This window comes from Grampus griseus (genome assembly GCF_964374135.1).
Source record: "Grampus griseus genome assembly, chromosome: 9".
In the NCBI taxonomy this organism is placed as follows: Eukaryota; Metazoa; Chordata; class Mammalia; order Artiodactyla; family Delphinidae; genus Grampus; species Grampus griseus.
The window spans coordinates 48073007-48097184 of NC_139003.1; the positions used below are offsets into that span (position 1 = coordinate 48073007).

The 24178-nt window shown below is 35.1% G+C and overlaps 1 protein-coding gene across 1 annotated transcript in view; it reads right to left on the reverse strand.

The window, feature by feature from the left end:
- The window catches only part of TAX1BP1 (Tax1 binding protein 1), an 88503-nt gene that overhangs the window by 20241 nt on the left and 44084 nt on the right, over positions 1 to 24178 (reverse strand). The window contains exons 8-14 of the mRNA XM_082661957.1: positions 18296 to 18481; positions 12410 to 12634; positions 11684 to 11830; positions 11204 to 11327; positions 9864 to 9961; positions 6358 to 6483; positions 3677 to 3748 (exon numbers count right to left, since the gene is read on the reverse strand). Coding sequence (XP_082518083.1) covers positions 3677 to 3748; positions 6358 to 6483; positions 9864 to 9961; positions 11204 to 11327; positions 11684 to 11830; positions 12410 to 12634; positions 18296 to 18481 — 978 coding nt within the window. The remainder of the gene's footprint in view (positions 1 to 3676; positions 3749 to 6357; positions 6484 to 9863; positions 9962 to 11203; positions 11328 to 11683; positions 11831 to 12409; positions 12635 to 18295; positions 18482 to 24178) is intronic.

The window sequence follows — 24178 nt, forward strand, 5'->3', positions numbered from 1 at the left end:
GATGATTCAGAAAAATCGCTAGTCAGGTACCTGATGTTAAACAACATTTTGAAATAGTTTTACTTTAAAAAATTTTTTTATTTTAATTTTTTCTCTGGTAATCGTTAATAAAGTACTTCCCACCATAATTTTTATCATTATTTGCCATTGTGTTTGTGCTTTATTATTTTCTTTACTCGTCCCTTTTCATATTTCTAGTAAAGGGCTTATACAGAATATCTGAAATAGTATGAAAATGATAATTCTAAATAGTGGTTTTGGAATGACATGCAAAAATAAGATACTTTAAGGTATATTAAGTTTCTAAATAAATTTAAATTGGTAGGGTTTTTAATCCTAAATTACTTCATACTATTAAAAGTTATTTTTAAAATATATATTTTTATAATATTAGGGAGCTAGTTACTTAAAAAAACTATAGTGAGGTTTTTTTTTATAGTGAGTTTTTATCCACACATATGTTCAATATTTTTTGAGTATCTAATATGCAGCAGGCACTAGAGATTTAGGAATAACCAAAACACACAAAAATTCCTGCCCACGTGAAGTCTTTATCTAGAGCAGGGCAGATGGACAAGAAACAAAATAAGTAAAATACACATTCTGTTAGATGGTGATATATCCATTTTGTCATTTGCTCACTCAACTAATGCTTAATGATCACTTGGTTCATTCCAGGCACTGTCTGGATCTAGGTTTCAGTGCTTAACAAAAAGGACTTAATTCTAACTCTGCAGAGGATTGTGGTAGGAGTGAGGGTACTGAGAAACACTGGGGGAGAAGACAAACATGAAGCAAGTTGCTGAAATAGCAAACAGAAATTCTTATAAATAGAGCCGTTAGAAGTAATATAAAACTACAGTGTCAGTAGCAGGGAAATCAAGAGTAACTCAAGAAGACAGGAAGTAGAAAGCAAACTGGCCTACTTCTATTGTATTCCTGACAGGGCAGGGGATTAATTGACAATAAAACTGCTGATCCCACTACATTTCTTTTACCAAATATTTTTATAAGCAAATGCTATAAATTATGTTTGCCCCATTAACTTGTTTAGTCATTCAACAAATATTTAACTTCAAATATCAGGCACTGTACTAGAGCCTGCAAATACAGTGGTGAATAAAATAAACATAATCCCTCTTCTTCATGGACCTTACAATTAAGCAAAGGGAGTTGTTAAGAGAAATAAGCACAGAAATATTAACTACAAATTATGGTGCTATAAAATAAAAGTATAGCTCCCAGGTTTAATAAAGGTACCTAATTTAGACTGAGAGGTCAAAGAAGTCCTCTCTGAAAAAGAGAGATTTAATCTGAGACTTAAAGAATAAGTCAAGAGTAGTAGGAATAGTTAAATATTCAGAGGAAAATAATAGGAATTATGGGATATACTTGAAAAAATACCACTGGCGGAAGAGAGAAGGGAATTATGGTTGAACAGATAAAATAAGATGGCACCGGGACTTCCCTGGCGGTCCAGTGATTAAGACTTTGCCTTCCAATGCATGGGGTGTGGGTTCGATCCCTGGTCAGGGAGCTAAAATCCCACATGCCTCACGGCCAAAAAAAAAAAAACCAAAAAACCAAAACAGAAGCAAGGGGGCTTCCCTGATGGCGTAGCGGTTGAGCATCTGCCTGCCAATGCAGGGGACACAGGCTCAAGCCCTGGTCTGGGAAGATCCCACATGCCGCGGAGCAACTAGGCCCGTGAGCCACACCTACTGAGCCTGCGCATCTGGAGCCTATGCTCCACAACAAGAGAGGCCGCGACAGTGAGAAGCCCGCGCACCACGTTGAAGAGTGGCCCCCGCTCGCCACAACTAGAGAAAGCCCTCACACAGAAACTAAGACCGAACACAGCCCAAAATAAATAAATAACTTGGAATATAGTAGGTGCTCAATAATTATTTTAAAAAAAAAACACACAGAAGCAATACTGTAACAAATTCAATAAAAAAAAGACTTAAAGAAAATTAAAATAAGATGCCACAAAGTAACATCTGTTGATTGCTGGGTGAGAAGTACAACTGAGTTCGTTATATTATTCTCTTCTTACATATGTTTAAATTCTTCTGGGACTACCCTGGCGGTCCAGTGGTTAAGACTCCGTGCTTCCACTGCAGGGGGCACAGGTCTGATCTAAGATCCCACATGCCACATGGCGCGGCCAAAAAAATTCTTCTTTAAAAAAAAAAAGTTTACAAAAAATTGTAGGCAAGAATATTCCTAGCAAAGTACATGAACAAGGGCCCTGAAACAAGAAAGCAATTCATGAGTTGTAAGGCCCGAGTGACTACAACAGTTCTCAAAGTGTGGTCTCCAGACCAGTAGCGTCAGGAACTTGTCAAATGTGCAAATCTCAAGCCCCACCCCAGACCTACAAATCAGAAACTCTGGGACTGGAAGCCAGAAATCTGTGTTTTAACAAATACATTGTAAAGCAACCATACTCCAATAAAAATTAATTTAAAAAAAAATGTGGTACCCTAACAAACTATATTAAATGAAATTATATGAACATAATGTGAAAAAGGTATTCAAGATAATCTAGTCTGTGGCATTCTATATATATGGTTGACCTTTCCCCACAAAGGCACAAGCTCTGCTAACTTTTGTTTAGCTTATAATAAGTTATGACTGTGAGAGGCCCACGTACAGCAAAAAAAAAAAAAAAAAAAAAGTAACAGGCTCACTTCCCTTCTTTTCAAGAAAATATCTGCCAAATACCCTAGGCTGAATAACCAAATTTTGTCTATTAGCCATTCTTTAAAATAGAAATGATGTACCATGTAAAAAGAGGCTAGTTCAGCTTAGAACTCAATCACACAGTGCTTTACCTTTAAAGGTACTTTAATGCCACTTTACTTCATTAGGCAAAAGTGCTTTGGGAGTACTTCCTATTTCATCACACAGAATATTTAAAACACCCCCCAGGGTCAAGCTTCAATAAAATTAGTATTTTACTGTTTCATCATCTTAAGTGAAACTTTTTTTTTTTTTAAATTGTGAACGCATGGTTAGGATGAATACAGTAAGTACTAGTGCAGTTTGGTGCCACTGCCTTGTTTCAATATTAATACACCAGCAGTTTTCCCACCACTGCTTTTATACCAACAGTGCAAATGTAACAGAATAGGGAAAAAAGCAAATACTGTAATATTACGAAAACCGTTTTATCTTTGTAGACCTCTGAAAGGGGATGGGGATCCCCAAAGGATCACAGACCATACTGTGAGAAATGTTGCACTACAGCATATTTTATATTATAAATGTATGCTCTGAATGTTAGGTTACGCTACAAATCATTAAACAACTTCTAAAATGTTTCCTATTACAAAAGAAAACCAGATAAATACATTAGTCATAATTTTAAATTTGTTTACTGTTCTCTTAAATTTGAACACTGTAAAATTGTTTGTTAAATACAAACTATGTAACAAAAATCAAACTAAGTTTCAACACTTGAGCATTTTTCTCCTAACAAAATAATTTTAAATATTATTTAACTAAAACCATTTTCCACCTAAAAGTCTTAACACCTGTTTGTCTTTTCTTTAGTCATTTAACTTTAAAAAAAAAATCACCCTTACATAACTGTAAAATGTGTGTCCCTTCATAAAGCTGTATTATCATTCAGTGTCATATGAAACTTTTTTTTAAGTACACTGTTCAATACCTTCTCCCTGGAGAGGTTTTCCAAATATGAAGTTAGACCATTTATCTTTTCGTCCTTCTCTGCCAACTGAAGCTGAAGAGAGAAAGAAATTATCATTATTTTTCATCATCTACTCTCTCCTTACCCTTCAAGAGTTAGTTTATACCATTCTATCAAAATAATTCCTATTACCATATCCATGTATTTTCCTTGTTCTTATTCTTTGACATCTCTGAATTACCTGTCATTATTGACTAACTTCCCTTACTCTTAAAGCTTCTCCCCCGGTTTACGTGAAACTGCACCAACACTGTCATCCTCTCATGCTCTTTTTTTAAAGTCTGCTTCTTCACCATTACAAATATAGGTATTCTCCAAAGTTTCTTCTTTGGCTTCTTCTCTCTACATTCTCTGTAAACTCCCTTTCTTCTATGCCTTCAACAATCATGCTCATATGAATAAACCACAAATATTAACTCGTGTGCCACACTCTCTTTCCCAAGATCCGAATCTGCCTTTTTAATTGATGGGTAAACATGTTTTCACTGTTGTCCTTCTGCACTGTAAGGGTAAAATGTCCCAAACCTACTTTCATACTTTTGTTAACTGATATTATTAATCTCAGAGCCCACTGTGATTGAAGCTAGGAAACTATATTAAACACTCCTTCTCCTCTTCCTCTACTCTTCAACATTTTCAGTCTCCAAGTCTTTCATTTATTCAACAACTACCCATTATTTGCCTATTACAGCATAAGCATTATGGATACAAATAAAACTATTCTTCAATGGTTTTTCCCTAAGGCTTTCCTTGATAGATTCAATGGTAGGTGATTGGGGAAGGTATCCTTTATCAATTCATTCTAAGAATATTTGTACCTAATTTTCTTACCTTCAAAAACCCTTCCCACCTGTAAATCCTCTCAGTGCTACCAAATTATTTTCATAAAGACCCACTCTGGTTGGGTCCCTTTTCTCCCAGAAAATTCTTAACAGCAAATAGCACCCACATTCCAGTTTAAGTCCCCCCAAATCTGGCTTCAACCTATCTTTCACATCTATCTACTCCATCACAGATACTGAAGTCCTATTACTCAAGACTGTCACAGCTCCCAGATTATGCTCTCTACTTCTGACCTCCAAACCTGTAATGCTTTTCCATCTGTTTAGAAAGATGTTTCTTTCTTTTCCCAGCTCTGTTTCTCCTCCCCTCCTGTTTGGTCTTTCACAGGTCTAGTTTCTCCATAATACCTAACTCCTAAATATTCCATTGGAAACAGCCCTAAAGTACTTGGACTTACAGCTTATGTAGAACTTCATCACATTTTGCCTTGTCTCGTGGTATTTGTGTCTAAGCAGCACAAAATAAGGGGAAAGGCACTAAACAAAAAGCCAAGCACCATCACCAGTTGTACAACCTTAAATATGTTGTTTAATCTCGATGTTAATTTTTATCATTAATGAAATAAAAGTATTATTTAGCTTCCCATGGGTTTGAAAGATGATTACCTAGGTTGTGAATGTGAAAGAGTTTTGAATATCATGATTACACTTCTAGCACTCCTTACTAGATTATAAACTCCTTAAGCATAGCATTGTGCCTTACTTATATGATCACCCACATTATAGCTAACAGTGCTTTATATTTAATAGGCTTCAATAAATATTTACTAAATTATTTTTCCTAATCAATCTGCAAAAATAAAGTTTCATATAAATTCAGTATTCATACTTTTTAATAATAACAGAAGTTCCCAGGCAATAAAAACAATATTCACAGTGATCCCAGGAACAACAAAAACCTCATGAAATAAGTTTCAAAATTTCATTCTGACAGCAGATGAAGATAAAAAAGGATCAAGCAGTTAAATTACCTTAGCCTGTACCAATCCAAACAAAGTAATTCTTGGTGTCTTTAAGAATGTTATATTTTAAAATTAGATTATAGGTACAATCAGCTATGACAGAGCAAATTTAAATCATTTAGAATTTCCAGGCCTTTAGTCACACACACAAAAAAATGCCAATTATACACACATGCACATACCTTAAAATACTTAAGATTACATTTTATTACTTAGAGGGAAAATGTCTTTCCACTTATTAATTAGCTAGACAGCCTACTAATTTTTTTCTCCAACATTTTTACAAATATCATTTAGCATTCAGGCTTGTTTGTTGCCTAATGTTAAATTGGCAAAAATAATCTTCATTAATTAAGACTGTATTGCTTACCCTGCAGTATCTCATTTAGGATCACAAGTAACACATTTTGGTGATAAATTTTAAAACCTTTACATAAATTTTTAAAATTACTGATCCTATCTTATTACACTCCCAAAAAAAACCACCAAGGCCCTAGAATAATTTTACAAACACATTCATAATTAAGTGAACAAAGAATATGAAATGATGACTTTCATCTTAAAAACTAAGCATGATTTAAAGATATAATTTCAACAGCCATCTGAATCTGCAAAATGAAAGCCACAATGGCAATGCATATGGGTATCTATTTTCTCAGTTCATAGTTAATGAACTGTATTCAACATAACTAAATACATAGTACATTTTTATCTATACACGAAAATACTATCCCAATTACCCATGTTGAAACTTTACATTAGATTGACCAAATTATAGATAGCACATTTTCAAAAGTATCAGGTACTATGCCTCAAGTTATACGAATAGTAAACTTACTTTGTAATTCTCCTCTACTTCAGCTAGTTCTAGTTTCACATTTTCAGCAATTTTCACTTGTTCTTTCCATTTCAGCTCCATTTTTGCAAGTTCATCAGCATATTTATTGCATTTTGTTTTCTCATCCTAAATGAAATAAGTATAATTACCAAAAGATTTTAAATCCATATACAGCTAATATCTATACAAACATACTTGTGCTGAATGCTTCACTGTTGTAAAGGTATAAAAACTGAAATAACCAAAATGTCTGTCAGTGGAAGACTGGACAAATCATTTTATATCCATACAGTGGAATAGAATATATTTATTGAAAAAGAACAAAGTGATCTAAAAATTAACAAGGAAAAATGGCAAAATACATTAATTGAAAATATCAAGTTGCAAAAACAGAATATATAGTATAATCCCATTTCTGCTTTACAAGCTGTTTAACACAATTTTATATGATGTCTATGTAGCATATGTAGAAAAAATAAACCAAATTTATTTTTTTGGCCACATCACACAGCTAGTGGGATCTTAGTTCCCTGACCAAGGAATGAACCCGGGCCCTCGGCAGTGAAAGCTCAAAGTCCTAACCACTGGACTGCCAAGGAATTCCATAAATAAAATATTAATAGCCCTTTTATCTGGGGATCAGGATCAAAATGGTACTTTTTACCACCTTTATTTTTCATTTCTGTAACACCTTAAGATTTCACAATAAGCACACATTACTTTTGCAAAGGACATAATAAAAATCACATATTTATAATGCTATTGTTTCCATATATTAATAATTAAAACTCTGGGATTTCCTGATAAAGACAATCTTTAGAAGGATTTCTTATACATTGCTCTTCTCTACAACCCAGAATGTTAAAAGAATGGAGTTTTAAAACATGACAAGGGACTTCCCCAGCGGTCCAGTGGTTAGGGCTCCACGCTTCCACTGCAGGGGGCACAGGTTTGATCCCTGGTCAGGGAACGAAGATCCCACAAGCCATGCAACAAGGCCAATAAAAAAATTTTTTTTAATTAAAAAAAAAAGAAAAGAAAAAATATATGCTTTATGCTTTGAGCAATTCAATGGAGAAAGTCTTTTCAACAAATAATGCTGGATCAATTAAATATCCTTACTATACATACCACACCTCACACCATACACAAAAATAAACTTAAAATGGTTAACAGGCCTAAAAGAACCTAAGACTACAAAACTTCTAGAAAACAAGAGAAAATCATTACAAGTTGGAGTAGTAAATGTTTTCTTAGAACATACAAAGAACACATAAACAATAAATTGATAATCTGTACTTCAGCAAAACTAAAATTTTTTCTAAAAACACCATTAAGGAAATAAAAAGGCAAGCCACAGACTGGGAGAAAATATTTACCCCACATATCTGACAAAGGACTTGTATCTGGAATAAAGAACACTTACAACTCAATAATAAGATGAACCCAATTTTTTAAATGGCAGAAGATGAACTCACAATAAAAAGGAATAAACTATATGAAGTGAGTCAGAAAGAGAAAAACAAATACCGTACGCTAACACATATATATGGAATCTAAAAAAAAAAAATGGTCATGAAGAACCTAGGGGCAAGACGGGAATAAAGACACAGACCTACTAGAGAATGGACTTGAGGACACAAGGAGGGGGAAGGGTAAGCTGGGACAAAGTGAGAGAGTGGCATGGACATATATACACTACCAAATGTAAAACAGATAGCTAGTGGGAAGCAGCCGCGTAGCACAGGGAGATCAGCTCATAGCACAGGGAGATCAGCTCGGTGCTTTGTGACCACCTAGAGGTGTGGGATAGGGAGGGTAGGAGGGAGGGAGATGCAAGAGGGAAGAGATATGGGAACATATGTATATGTATAACTGATTCACTTTGTTATAAAGCAGAAACTAACACGCCATTGTAAAGCAATTATACTCCAATTAAGATGTTAAAATTTTTTTAAATAAATAAAATGTATTAAAAAACAAACAAACCAACAAAGGAATAAACTACCAATAACAAGCAACAACATAAACAAATCTCAAAATAACTGTGCTAAAAGGGGACAGGAAAAGAAGAACATATCATATGATTCCATTTATAGAAACGGGACAAAAGATAGGCTAATCTATAGTGGCAGAAAGCAAGCCAATGGTTTCCCAGGAGTGGTGAGAGAGGGAGGGATGAGTTGTAAATGAGTACAAAAAAGCTAATGGAGTAATGGAAATGTTCATTAGCTTGACACTGTGATAGTTCCACAAGTATATACATATATATATATATATATATAGCAAAACTGAACAAACTGCAGACCTTAAATATATGCAGTTTACTGAATTTCAACTGTACTACAACACAGTTGTAAAAAAAAAAAAATTACCTTGAGGAAGTTTCTAGCTTGAAAGAATACTCTATCTTCCTTTCAATAATACTATATAATGAGATTTTAAAAAATATTCATCCAAAATTGTTTCATACTTACTAAAAAGTAGGTTAGTCCCTTATAAGCAACTACTTTGACCTCAGGGTAAAACTGTTCTAATCAACCCTCTACAGAGGGATCTTCTGAAGCAACAAAAATGTTCAGTTCAAAGTCTGATTAAAGGATTACATTAAACTAATATTATCAAGACAGTAACATAAAATATTTTAAGTTAATTACTATAATAATATATGAATTTCCTTATATGGCTCTAAAAATTATCCCTCTCCTCTCCACATGAACAGAGAAACAAACACACAAAAAAATATTTAATTGAACGAATGAAAAACATACACAAAACATCTTTTCCTCTCTTCCCCAAATCAGGTACAAATGAGAAGTATTTTCCCTTTGTCCTTTAAATACGCCAGGAGTGAATACTACTAGGAAGTTGCAAAACTTAAATGTTTGAATAATAGTTTAATATAATCAAAATAATACCATAAAGGCAACCACTCATTTGGGTACCATTCCTTTTTTTCCACTTTACAAATCTAGTCACTTTAGGATGTGGTGAAAGTCTTTGCTATTATTACAGTAAGTGTAAAAAACAATACTTCCCTTTTATGCAGTTCAAACATTTTTCATGTATCCTTATCAGAAGAAGAAGACAGACAATATCCAACAGCAACCTCAATTAATCACTTGTCCATTATCAAGAGAAGGACATCAGGGTAACAGAAAACAACAGTTTTAGGATCGTGTTTTTTTTTTTTTTTTTTTGGCCCATGCTGTGCAGCTTGTGGGATCTTAGTTCCCCAACCAGGGATCGAACCCAGGCCCACGGCAGTGAAAGTGCCAAATCCTAACCAGTGGACCACCAAGGAATTCCCAAGGATCATGATTTTACACACATGCCTACAAGAACAGGTACACAGAACAACCTCCACTTATCATCTCAAAAGTGAAACTAAATATCAGCATATGGGTATAAAAAAGAAACCCTGGGATACCCATCAATCAAAACAATAAAGATAAGCTAAGCCATTACATTTGATAAATCTTTATCTTACAAGAGAGCTAGCTTACCTGCAAGAGTTGTTTACATTTATTATACTTTTCTGCAGCAATTTCTTTGGTCATTTCAGAGACTTGTCCCTTAGTTAGATTGTCAAAATCTATCTCAGCTATAACAAGGAAGAAAATTAAAAGATTATTAAAAATTATTTTGATCCTTGTATTATCTTCTTGGTCAGAATAACTTGAGGGTCAGTATACTGTGAAATATAATAAATGGAATACTAAAGGAGAGAAACATCTATTTTAAACCATCTATTAATACTCTAAATAGAGGACAATATAAACATTAGATGAGAATTTTTTTTAATTTTAATTTTTTCATTCAATAATTTGAAAAATCATTATTTTTTTAACTAGCTAAAAATAGTTCTAAAATGGCACAGAAATTGTTCTCTATATACTTAATAGATATATAGGAAAGCCATACTCTTTTGAGAATACATATTAAATCATTTTTCTAGTCCTTCGCTACTATTCAATAAGTCTTTAAGTCAATATAACACCTTTCTTGGTACTACACAGGATATATAGAAATAGAAGGCAGGATCCTGTTCTACAGCAGTTGAATCTAAATATTTAATAGTATAGGAAACTTATAATACATTTAAAAAGTCTAAAACACCAATTGCCCCAAACACTACACAATTAAATATACTTTACATGCTCTAGTATTTATTTTTGTTATTGTCAAATCTTTAACATAAGGTGAAAAAAGACATTAGGACAACTGAAAACCTAGAGTTAATTTAAATTTTCATGTTGTTCATGTATTCACTATGTCTCTCTAATCTGTTCTGTAAGTTAATAAACTAATAAAATATTTAACTTATCTACCAACAGGTACACTAATGAGGAAAGTACCCTAATGATCCAAAGCAGCCAAAACAAAACAAAAACAAAAAAAAGGCAAGAAAGAGAGAAACATGAATAGAATTAAAGGGATTTTTAAGTTTTCCCCCACAGAATGGTACAATTAAAGTGCCATAAATGGTTCAGAATTCCAGTGTTAGAATATTAATTAAAAATTCAATTCTTGGCTCTCTTCCTATAGATCAAATACTATAAGCATTTGCACTTACAAACACTAGCTCATTTGATTAACCATGTTCCCGAAGATAAATACTAGTTCACACTCACATTTTGTATATTCACCACATGCATGACTTACTTTTAGACCTTTACTTTCCCTTTGCTTTTAGACCTTTACTTTCCCTTTGCCTCAATCCCTCACTTAGAAGGATTTTTTTAAAAGCTCCCTAAAATTCTGACACATGGAACAGGCAGTATAAATGAGTATAAATACTTTTCAAGGCAGGACACTTTATACAAAAAGTCTAAAAGATTTTTACCTGTAGAAGGTGGTGGCTTTACATCAAGCGTAGAGGCAGTAGTAGCTGGGTCTGTGTTTATTGAGGCATCATTCACTTTCTGCTGACTCCCAATTTTCTTTGTGAAGACACTACTGTTATTAGCCTATTCAAAATGTTAACAATCAATGGTTAAATGAGTTACACTTCCCTCCTTCAGCAACCATGCATCATATAAATAAATCCTGAAAGTCCACAAAGCTGCTGCTGTCTTAAAGCCCAACAAACACTAAAGTTACACACATCACTTTACTAACTGACCTAAATGTTACAAAACAGAACATTTCTCCAACAAATAAAAATTCCAGATTTTAAAAAAATTATCACTACAATATTAGGCCAGTAATGTGAAATGAAGCAGAGAGGAATTATATTCAAAGGGTATAACATTGTAAATTTGATTTGTAAACAAAAATATTGATAAAGGAATTATTTTACTCTGATGAATTCAATTATACTTACTGATTGGTCTGAAAGTTTGTTTATTTGTTTTTGGAGCCTCTGGCATTCCTTGAATTTTTCTTTGTAATGATCTGCTGCCATCTGAAGACGAAGTTTCAGATCTTCAACTTCTCTTCTCAGTTCGTGTTCCAGTGTATCAGTCTTTTCCTAAGAGAGAAATAAACTCTTCCTCTAAGAGAAACATAAAAATCTCATATCTCATAATGTAGTAGTAAATCCAACTTTCTTTTCGCTTTTTTCTTTCTGGCTCTTAGTTTTTATTTGTTTTGGAGTTTTGGCTACAGAGTCACATTAGGTCTCCTAACAAATCCAGCTTTATATTCCTAGGACTAAGGTTCATTAAAAAACAAACAAACAAAAACCAAACACTTGAAAAGAATATTCTATCTCCTGAGAAGCAAGCATATCCTGTTAAATAACTATAGTATCATTTTATGCAGCTAGTAAATAAATTCTAAACAAAGCAATATATACCTCACATCAGAAAGTTTAATTAACAATAATAGAGCATTTTTACTAACAATTAGGAATTTGCTTACAGAAGTTTTTCTTAAAGCCTGCATTAATTTCAACCCAAGAAGTTACAATGACTAAAACAAAATGAATGGCAATTTAAAATTGTGACCAGGAATCTGACCTCAATTATTTTAACATAACTCAATTCTCTTTCATAAGCTTATCGTGAGTTTTTGACCAAAATGGAAATTCAAAATTAACCCGCTTTACCTGGTCTTTTCTCACAGCACTTAGTTTAAGCTCTGCCACTGCATCAGCTAACTGCTTTTTCACTCTCTCATTTTCCAAGCGTGCAGTGTGCAGATCTGCCATCGTCTTATCCCGCACGTTTACAGCATCGCTAAGTTCTTTAGCCAGAAAGACAGCTTCCTGCCGAGTTGCCTGAACCTGTTCCTCTGCTTTACGAAGTTGCTCCTTGAAAAAAACTGTATCTTCCTGAAGAAAGGCAGATAAATATATTTGTAATTAAACCATTCACGTAAAAAACAGAAGCAGAAACGATATTTATTCCTATTTCAACAGATCTAAAATTTTAAATTAAATATTGCTTTTCTATTCATGACTTAGATGAAGTATGTATGTCTATAAAAAATTTAAGATGTGACTTTGTTTTAGAGACCCCCATATAACAACCCAACGCATCACTACTATCACTTTATACGTGACAAACCTGAAGTACAGAAAGTCAGGCAACATAACCAATGCTTAGCTAAATAGAGACCCGAATGGAAGCTTCTGTCCCCCAGAATCTCTCCAGCTACAACTGCTGACCCTCATTTTTTATGATAAGCAATAATTACAAAAACTTCTTTGTAACTCCAAAAATGTTGGTTAAAAAAATGTTTCCTATGAGCTAACCTATAACATATCCAATATAATATTAATATACCATTACATTAGCACCTCTTACCAAACCTAAAAGTATCTTTAAAAAGTTAAAATTGCCATGATAGGGCTTCCCTGGTGGCGCAGTGGTTAAGAATCTGCCTGCCATTGCAGGGGACACGGGTTCGAGCCCTGGTCTGGGAAGATCCCACATGCTGCGGAGCAACTAAGCCCGTGTGCCACAACTACTGAAGCCCGTGTGCCTGGAGCCCGTGCTCCACAACAAGAGAAGCCACGGCAAGGAGAAGCCCGCGCACCGCAACAAAGAGTAGCACTCGCTCGCCGCAACTAGAGAAAGCCCACGCACAGCAACAAAGACCCAACAAAGCCAAATAAATAAATTTATAAAAAATAAAATAAAAATTGCCATGATAAAATTATTTCCTTTAATATTAAACATACATTATAAGCTCAATAAATCTAGTTTATTTAACATTCCTATTTTTATCTCTGTATTAGAAATAATGTAAACTCAAAAAGTGCAACCCATTCGCGGTTTTTAAACTGTTAGCTACTTAGAAGGAAATGTAAATGATTATTTATGTAATGCTGGGGTGAAGAAAATCTTTCTAAGTATAACACTAATAGAGCTAATATATAAATGTTATCAGCTTCTATATATCAGAAGGGAAAAAAGCAAAAAAGAGAACTAGAAGAAAATTATTTGTAATATATTCAAAAAATGTATAATACTCTGATATAAACAGATTTTCTAATCAATAAGAAATGGAAAAATTTTAAACCAAAAAAGAAAAAAAAGGGTTTCCCTGGTGGCACAGTGGTTGAGAGTCCGCCTGCCGATGCAGGGGACACGGGTTCGTGCCCCGGTCCGGGAGGATCCCACATGCCGCGGAGCAGCTGGGCCTGTGAGCCATGGCCACTGAGCCTGCGTATCCGGAGTCTGTGCTCCGCAACGGGAGAGGCCACAACAGTGAGAGGCCCGTGTACCGCAAAAGAAAAGAAAAAAAAAAACCCAAAAAAGGAAAAATATGGAGAAAGGCATGAACGTGAAATTTCTTTAAAATAAACGGCTATTATACATAGAAAAAATATTTAACTAAAATATTCAAATAAAGAAGGTAAAACAAATACCATTCATCCTCTTTCAAGCTAACAAAGACTGAAAAAAAGTAATGCTCTAATATTTGGATGGTTTAGGAAAACTGGCACATTTACAAACATGTGGGCTCATATAATCTATAAGTGGTAACCATTCTTATCAGATTTTTGAAACAATCATCGACACCTTTAAAAAGCACATGGCTTTTGATCTATCAATTTAATTTTCATGAGTTTCTGATTAAAGGGTATGGACATAGGTTTAGTTTTGCAGGATTAGTTTTGCAGGGATCCAGTAAAATATTAAGATTATGAAAAATTATTAAAAATCAAAGGTCTAAATGGGAATTTATTGTAAACAAACTATGATATATCCTCCACACAATGAAAGCCTATGCAACCATTACTAGCAGCAGTATATGTCATACCCTGTTGATACATTAATTTTTTTGAAAGGCAATTTGAAAATAACAGAAAATGTAAACATTCAACCTGGCAATTGCACTTTGAGGAAGTTATTCTACAGATTTATACACATGCCTAGATATCTGTACAAGAATGTTTACTGCCATCATGCTTATAATACCTAAGGGTTGTACACTAAAACTAAAAACAATTGCATACTACACAGCTGTTAAATAAAGGAGAGATAATACAAAGCTGGGGGTTTTTTTGGCCTCGCGGCTTGCAGGATCTTAGTTCCAGGGATCGAACCCAGGCCCCCAGCAGTGGAAGCGTGGAGTCTTAACTACTGCATCACCAGGGAATTCCCTACAAAGCTGTTCTAATGAATGAGGAAGATCTGTGTGTGAACTCATACTGCAAGATGTCTAGACATTCCATAAATTTTTTAAAGGTTTTTGTAACACTATATTCTCATTTCTGTTAAAATATAAATATTGTATGTACATTCACAGATTTCTAGTAAAATTACTATAATAATATATCTGGGAAATGATATTGGTTACTTTTACCTTGTACCCTCACATACTACTCAAATTTTTTTATAACCATGATTTTTGTATTGCTTTTATAATTTTTTAAAAAGTTTTAACAACCAGGCATCAATTTCTCCAGGTACTTCTATACCTATGCTTTCCTCACAGAAGTCTTGCTTAAGTAGCATCTTATTAAATAACAAATAAACAATCAAACATGCTTTTCACCTTCCTGTCTGCATCTGCTATATTCAATACCCTGAAAAGTAACTTGGGTCTTAATCATTAATTCTAAATATCATGCACATCTGATGTTTTAAGTGTTACATTAACTATATCTGAGTGTATTTATTAGCAAACTACTAAAAACCACATAATACTCCATCCATAAAAGTTAATGAATAAATCAAGGTAAATCTAAACAATGTAGTATTACACAGCCATTTTTTAAAAAATTAGGAAGATCTCTATGAACTGCTAGGGAATGATTTCCAGTCTATACTGTTCACTGAAAAAAAAGCAAAGTGAAAAGGAGTATAAATAGCACGGTACTTTTAAGAAAGAAGGGGATAGAGAAGGGTGTGTGCATGCACACACATACACCAAGCTTATTTTTGCAAAAACAAACATAAGAAAAAACTGGAAACTAGTGAAAATGTTTACCTATGGGTACAGGTAAGAAAGGAGTTTTTTAGGGAAGAGTAAATTTTTTTGTTTCATTTTGACTGTGAATGATACAACTATTTTACATATTCAAAAAATAAAATTAAAGAAAAAGTTTAGGAGAAAACAAAAAAACTGAACTGTATTACAAATTCATAACATAAATATGTTAAAAAAATTAATTCAAGTAACCTTTGAACATGGTACTCTGTACATCCTTAGTGAAATACTCTAAGATAAAAGAGCTGGAAAAGATCTTAATTTTATTCAGTAGACATACTGTTAGAAGTGGCATTGATATAATAATTCTGAAACTACTGGTATGTACAGCTGGTTAGAAAACATGAATAGATACGTTTTGGAAACAAGGGTTCTCACACTGGGAGAAGAGATACATAAATATGTAATGGAGGAAGATAAGGAAGAACCCTAGGAGATACTGAATTTGAACTGGAGATATCAATATAAATTTAAGACTTAAAGTGTCTGTCTATTGAAAGTGCAAAGTAGCAAAAGGATCCAGTGGCTTGGCTTCAAAATACCCTTCACTAATGAAAAAAATCAGGCTCTTTGGAGAAATGGGTAATAGCAGATCTGGAGCCGAAACTAAAACTGTAATACACAGTTCTACCACAAAACAAGGAAGCATTCAAAGCATTAGGGGGACATATCAGAAAGACACAAGAGCAGGTTTGAGAAGGTTCCCCCCTAGCTAAATATAGGACAATTTGAGTATGAAAAAGAATAATGATGATGTATAACAGGGGTACCCAACTCCCGGCCACAGACCATTAGCAGTCCAAGGCCTGTTAGGAACCGGGCCACACAGCAGGAGGTGAGCGGCAGGCAAGCAAGCGAAGCTTCATCTGTATTTACAGCCGCTCCCCAGCACTCACATTACCACCTGAGCTCTGCCTCCTGTCAGATCAGCATAGGCATTAGATTCTCATAGGAGCACGAACCTACTGTGAACTGCGCATGCGAGGGATCTAGGTTGCATGCTCCTTATGAGCATCTAATGCCTGGTGATCTGAGGTGGAGCTGAGGCGCTGACGGTAGCTCTGGGGAGCAGCTGCAAATACAGATTATCATTAGCAGAGAGGCTTGACTGCACAGACACCACAGTAAATCAACTGCTTGCAGACTCATATCAAAACCCTATCAATGAGTGGCAAGTGACAATGAAGCTGCATCTTACAGAGTAGACTGGACATAAGCAACACACTTCAGGTGTCACTGTCTCCCGTCACCCCCAGATGGGAGCATCTAGTTGCAGGAAAACAAGCTCAGGGCTTCCACTGATTCTGCATTATGATGAGTTGTATAATTATTTCATTATATATTACAGTGTAATAATAATAGAAATAAAGTGCACAATAAATGTAATGTGCTTGAATCAGCCCAAACCATCCCACCCCCACCTCCACCCCCGAGAAAAAAACTGTCTTCCACGAAACCGGTCCCTGGTGCCAAAAAGGTTGGGGACCGCTGATGTATAATATACTGAACAAAAAAGAATCAGTCTATAGTGATATAAAAAAAGGGGAGAGGGCAACAGGGAACCACCTCATTATAATAAAAGAATACCTACTAATAAACATAAAAGGAATGACAGAATTTTTAAAATCACCGTTTTGTAATCATTAATTCAATAACTGATGCAGGAAAGGATCATGAAGGGATAAAAAACACTGGGTCAAAGAGTATTGGGGAGTAGGATGTTCACATGATCTCAAAGTATTACCCCACAGATTACTCAATAATCACAAAGAGAGAAAGGCACCAATATATGGAGAGACAACCAGACATAACTTTAAACACATGATTAAACCTAATATCAGCAAGAATGGAATTGATATTACATGACTTTTGATGTGATTGCACCAGAATATACAAAACATCATCTACACCTTTTCTTGCCAAAAATCTTCGACCTGAATCTAGTCATGAAACAACAGACAAATCTAGATTATGGAATATTCTCTCAGACAAGCCTGAATTCTTAAAAAATATCAATGTTATAAAAGACAAACAGTATAGGGACACTGTTCTAGATTAAAGCAGACCAAGAACACAATAATAATCATTAATGTGTGATCTCTGACTACCAGGGATCAAGCAATTTTAAAGGTTATGCAAAAATACACGTGGGACAATTTGAATGTGGACTAAAACTATATACGAACATGAATATTGTATCAATATAAAATTCCTTAGATGTCATAATGGTATTACGGTTATACAGAAGAATGTACTTGTTAATAAGAGAAACATGCTAAAGTATTTAGGGTGAAATGTCATAATGCCTGCAACTGACTTTCAAATGGCTGGGGTGAGGAGGAGAAGGCATATAAATGGGGGAGATAAAGATAGCAAAATATTTAAGGATATATATGTATTCATTTTTCTGTTCTTTCAACTCTTCTATAAGTTTGAACTTTTTCCAAAAAAGCTGGGGGAGGAAAGATTAAAAATAAAAACGACCATACTGTATACGTTTAATAGAGATAATATTTTACAATCTTCAAATACATATTGCAAACGTACTTACCTTAGTTGAGGTTGTAAGCAAGAAAGCCCTCTGTAGATTCTCCTTTTCAGTCAAACAGAACTTCAGTCTGCTAATCTCTTCTTTGAAATGAGTAATCATGTTTTCTTTGTTCCCATCTAAATTCTTTAAAGTCTGGACCTCTGACACAAGCTTGGTATTTTCTATTTCTGTATTCTTCAAATGTACCTGAAACAGTGCTTGAAAATGTCAAGAATATTCTTTCTAACTCTATAACCTAAGTTACTCAAAGTTTAAAATATTACTATTTATCTCTAACCCAAATATGATCCAAGAGAAGGGAAGATTCACTAGATGAGAAGTCAGGAGACCCAAATTCTGCCAAATGACTAGCCAAGTACGAGGGCGCAGAACACAGCTTTTCTGAATTGGGTGTTGTTGCTGTTTTAGTTTTCCAAAGAGATTAATTCTAAGGTCTAACACTACCTGATCTCTAAAGTCTTTTCCTTTGATGATTTTAAGTTAGTTCTCTTTAAAATTACAAATGAATTTGGTTGTTCTTTTGGGGAAACATTACGTTACAGGCATATTCATATATAAAGACCAGATTCTGGAAAACTAAAGGAATACATTCAAGAACATCTTAAGCAATTCAATTTTTTACTTATGAAAAAATACTATGTCATTTACTTCCTGTGTGCCTAAAAACATATTTGTTGATTAATTAACCCAACTATATTGATTCTTCCAGGGACTTTGGCTGCTGTTGTTCATAGCATATACACAAATCAAATTCCATAACTGAAATTATAAAGAGTACAAGTATCTGGTTTCCACTATAAAGAGTACCTTGCTTTGGTTAAGAGCATCAAAGAGAAATGAATTAACATACTTCTTGCACTTTACTCTTAATGTATGCAATGCTGAAGACTAATTCCTGTTCACAATGAAAGAATATAACTCCAGATAATCTAAAGGTATCAGCAGCCAAGACCTTTGCAGCATCAATTTAAAAACACTACCCAATTTTCATAATCATCAGCTCATGAAAGCACTTTTTACCAATCCCTCTAAATTCTGTTAGGCCAGGGATGGGTCACATGATCCAACAGGGGTTAGAGGAGAGAGGCAAAGGAAACTATTTGGTTACTCATGAGAACAATTTGAAAGGGAAAGTATGTTTCTGAGATTAACAGTATAGTAGGTCTTACCACACTCGGTAAATGGAATCTCCTTGCCAAAAAAACACAAAACAAAAATCCCTAGGGAAGTTTTACTTCCAATTTTCGGCATACATGCATATAAATGAAATACTGTTCAGGACACTGGGAGGTTGGGAGAGAGTGTATTCAAATGGAAATTTCAGAGTCACTTTGATCCCAACTGCTAATTCTTACAGAAAACAGGAGATATTAGCACACTGTAAAAGAATAAACCCCCAAGACACTCGTTCTTTCCCTTCCTCCCTCCCAAGTCTTAGGCACAGGACTCGTCATTCAGGTGTACAACAGAGACACACAAAATCTTTGCAGAAAGTAAGAAAAAAGGAATATAAGGAATAAATAATTTAGAGCAGTAAAAGAAAAATAAATTCTGGATTTACCCTAAAATGTACTTGTCAACCCTTTACAAAACATTGGAAGTACTGTTTCTCAGGATAGAAAAGAGAAAAGAAAGGCAGGATGGAAAGGTGACAGCTTCAGGGAAAAGTTTTCCTCTTTCCAAAATAAGTCATTCTAATTATCATTACACCTCTCAAGCATTAAACCAGGTAAGAAAAGTAAGTAAACGAGGTCCTGGTTTACTTAGGACCTTCCTAAACCCTTCCCAATACTAACTAGTATACCTTCAGAATTCATTTTTATTTAATTTATTATTGAAGTAAAATGATTGAAAACATAGACATGCTATTTACCCAATTATCTCCCACTGTTCTAACAGAGAAACAACATGGAAAGTACTTAATTATCCAGAGAAATAATGCCCAGGTCTTTTCCTGGCCCAAAACTGAAACATTATCACTGAAATTCATAGTAACATTAAATAAAAAATTATTACAGATGCAAAATCTTCATTTAGTTAAAAAATCCTTTATAACTTTAAAAAACTGCATTTGAAAGTAGTTTGCAAAAAAAGCAAAAAAAACAAAGACACTGTATCCAACTGTTCAAAAACCAAACATTATACCTGGGCACTTTTCCTTAAAGTCAAATCATAAAATCATCCACCAGTGAGTCTTCACTATTTTCCTTCCTATTCTGGGGGAGACACACACACACACACTCTCACACTCCGGGGATGGTACACACACACACACACACACACACACACACACTCTCTCACGCTCCGGGGATGGTACACACACACACACACACACTCACGCTCCGGGGATGGTACACACACACACACACACACACACACACACACTCTCACGCCCCGGGGATGGTACACACACACACACACTCACACTCAGGGGATGGCACACACACACTCTCACGCTCCGGGGATGGTACGTACACACACACACACACACACACACACTCACGCTCCGGGGATGGTATACACACACACACACACACACACACTCTCACGCTCCGGGGATGGTACAGACACACACACACACTCACTCACTCACTCACTCGCTCACGCTCCAGGGATGGCTGTTCCAAGAAACAGAATGGGTATAACCCATGACATGCAAAATGTTCCTATCTATGCTCTGCAATGAGGTGCACAGTGGACTCAAATTTTTTATTTTAAAGGCAAAAAATTTTAAAGACTAAAAAAAAATTAACCACCCCCCCAAAATAAGAAGGAAATTATTGTAGCTTTGTGGTATAGTTTGAAATAAGGGAACATGACACCTCCAGCTTTGTTCTTCTCAGGATTGTTTTGGCTATTCAGGGTCTGTTGTGTTTCCATATAGATTTTAGAATTATTTGTTCTAGTTCTGTGAAAAACACCATAGATATTTTAATAGGAATGCACTGAATCTGTAGATTGCCTTGGGTAGTATGGTCATTTTAACAATGTATATTCTTCCAGTCCATAAGCACAGCATATCTTTCCATTTGTTTGTGTCATCTTCAATTTCTTTCATCAATGTCTCATAGTTTTCCCAGTAAAGAGCTTGTAACTCCTTAGATTTTTTCCTGTTTTATTCTTTTTGATTGTAAATGGGATTGTTTTCTTAATTTCTCTTTCCAAGAGTTTGTTGTTAGTATATAGAAATGCAACATATTTCCATATATTAATTTTGTACCTTTCAACTTAACCAAACTCATTGAGGAATAGTAGTTTTTTGGTGGCATCTTTAGGATTTTCTGTATATAGTATCATGTCATCTGCAAACAGTGACAGTTTTACTACTTCCTTTCCAATTTGGATTCCTTTTCTTTTTCTTGTGTGACTGCTGTGGCTAGGACTTCCAATACTATATGGAATAAACATAGTCAGAGTGAGCATCCTTGGCTTGTTCCTGATCTTAAAGGAAGTGCTTTCAAGCTTTTCACCACTGAGTACATTACAATGTTAGCTGTAGGCTTGTCATATATGGCTTTTATTATGTTGAGGTATGTTCCCTCTATACCCACTTGAGGTTTTACCACAAATGAATGCTGAATTTTGTCAAAAGCTTTTTCTGCATCTACTGAGATGATCATACGATCTTTATCCTTCAATTTTTTAATGCAGTATATCACATTAACTATACTTTGTATACTACAAAGCTACAGTAATCAAAACAGTATGGTACTGCACAAAAAACAGACACCTAGGACTTGCCTGGTGGTCCAGTAGTAAGACTCCAGCTTCCACTGCAGGGAGCATGGGTTCGATCCCTGGTCAGGGAAATAAGATCCCACATGCCTCGAGGCACACCGCACCCCCCCCCCCAAAAAACAACTTTGGGACTTCCCTGGTGGCGCAGTGGTTAATAATCTGCCTGCCAATGCAGGGGACACGGGTCCGATCACTGGTCTGGGAAGATCCCACATGCTGCAGAGCAACTGAGCCCGTGCACCACAACTACTGAGAGCCCGCGCACCTAGAGCCTGTGCTCTGCAACAAGAGAAGCCACCGCAATGAGAAGCCCGCGCACTGCAACAAAGAGTAGCCCTCCCTTGCCGCAACTAGAGAAAGCCCGCGCACAGCAACGAAGACCCAATGCAGCCAAAAATTAAAAAAAAAAGACAGACACATAGATCAGTGGAACAGAACAGAAAGCCCAGAAATGAACTCACACTTATATAAGCAATTTATCTATAACAAAGGAGGCAAGAATATTACAACAGGGAAAAGACAACCTCTTCAATAAATGGTATTGGGAAAACTGGACAGCTACATGCAGAATCATCAAACTGAACTACTTTCTCACACCATATATAAACTCAAAATGGATTAAAGACTTAAATGTAAAACCTGAAACCATAAAACTTCTAGAAGAAAACATAGGCAGTATGCTTTTTGACATCAGTCTTAGCATATTTTTTTGGATGTGTCTCCTCAGGCAAGGGAATCAAAAGCAAAAATAAAACAAATGGGACTATGTCAATCTAAAAAGCTTTTACCCAGCAAAGGAAACTGTCAACAAAATGAAAAGGCCACCTACTGAATGGGAGAAGATATTTGCAAGTGATATATCCAACCAACATTGAGTTAATATCTAAAATCTACAAAGAACGCATACGACTCAACATCAAAAACACAAGCCCAATTAAAAAATGGGCAGAGAACCTGAATAGACATTTCTCCAAAGAAGATATACAGATGACCAACAGGCAAATGAAAAGGTGTTCAACATCACTAATCATCAGGAAAAGAGAAATCAAATACCACCTCAATGAGATTATCACCTCACACCTGTCAGAATGGCTACTATCAAAAAGACAACAAATAACAAGTGTTGGCAAGAATGTGGAGAAAAGGGAACCCCCCTGCACTGTTAGTGGTAATGTAAATTGGTGCAGTCACTATGGAAAACAGTATGGAGGTTCCTCAAAAATTTAAAAATAGGGACTTCCCTGGTGGTCCAGTAGTTAAGACTCTGTGCTCCCAATGCAGGGGGCACAGGGTTGATCCCTGGTTGGGGAACTAAGATGCCACACAGTGTGACCTTAAAAAAAAAAGTTAAAAATAGAACCGTATGATCCAGCAATTCCACTCCTGGGTATTTCTCTGAAGAAAACAAAACACTAATTTGAGAAGCTATAAGCACCCCTATGTTGCAGCATTACCTACAATAGCCAAGATATGGAAGCAACCTAAGTGCCTATCATTTTTTTTTTAAATTAGAGTATAGTTGCTTTACAATATTGTGTTAGTTTATATTGTACAGCAAAGTGAATCAGCTATACGTATACATTTATCCCCTCTTTTTTTGATTTCCTTTCTCATTTAGGTCACCACAGAGCATTGAGTTCCCTGTGCTATACAGTACATTCTCATTAGTTATCTATTTTATACATAGTGTCAATAGTGTATATATGTCAATCCTAATCTCCCAATTCATCCCGCCTCATGCCCATCAATAGATGAATGGATAAAGAAGACGTGGTGTGTACATACATACACATAAACACACACACACACACACACACACACACACACACACACACACACACACACACACACAGAGGACTATTACTCAGCCATAAAAAAAGAAAAACCTTGCCATCTGCAACAACATGGACAGATCTAGACAGTATTATGCTAAGTGAAGTAAGTCAAAGATAAATATCATATTATTTCACTTACATGTGGAATCTAAAAAACAAAACAAATGAACAAACATAAAAAAGAAACAGAGTCATAGATGAAGAGACCAAACAAGTGGTTGCTGGACTACAGGGGATAGGATGAGAGAAACAGGTGAGGAAGATTAAGAGGTACAAATTTCCAGTTACAAAATAAAATCGGTCACAGGTA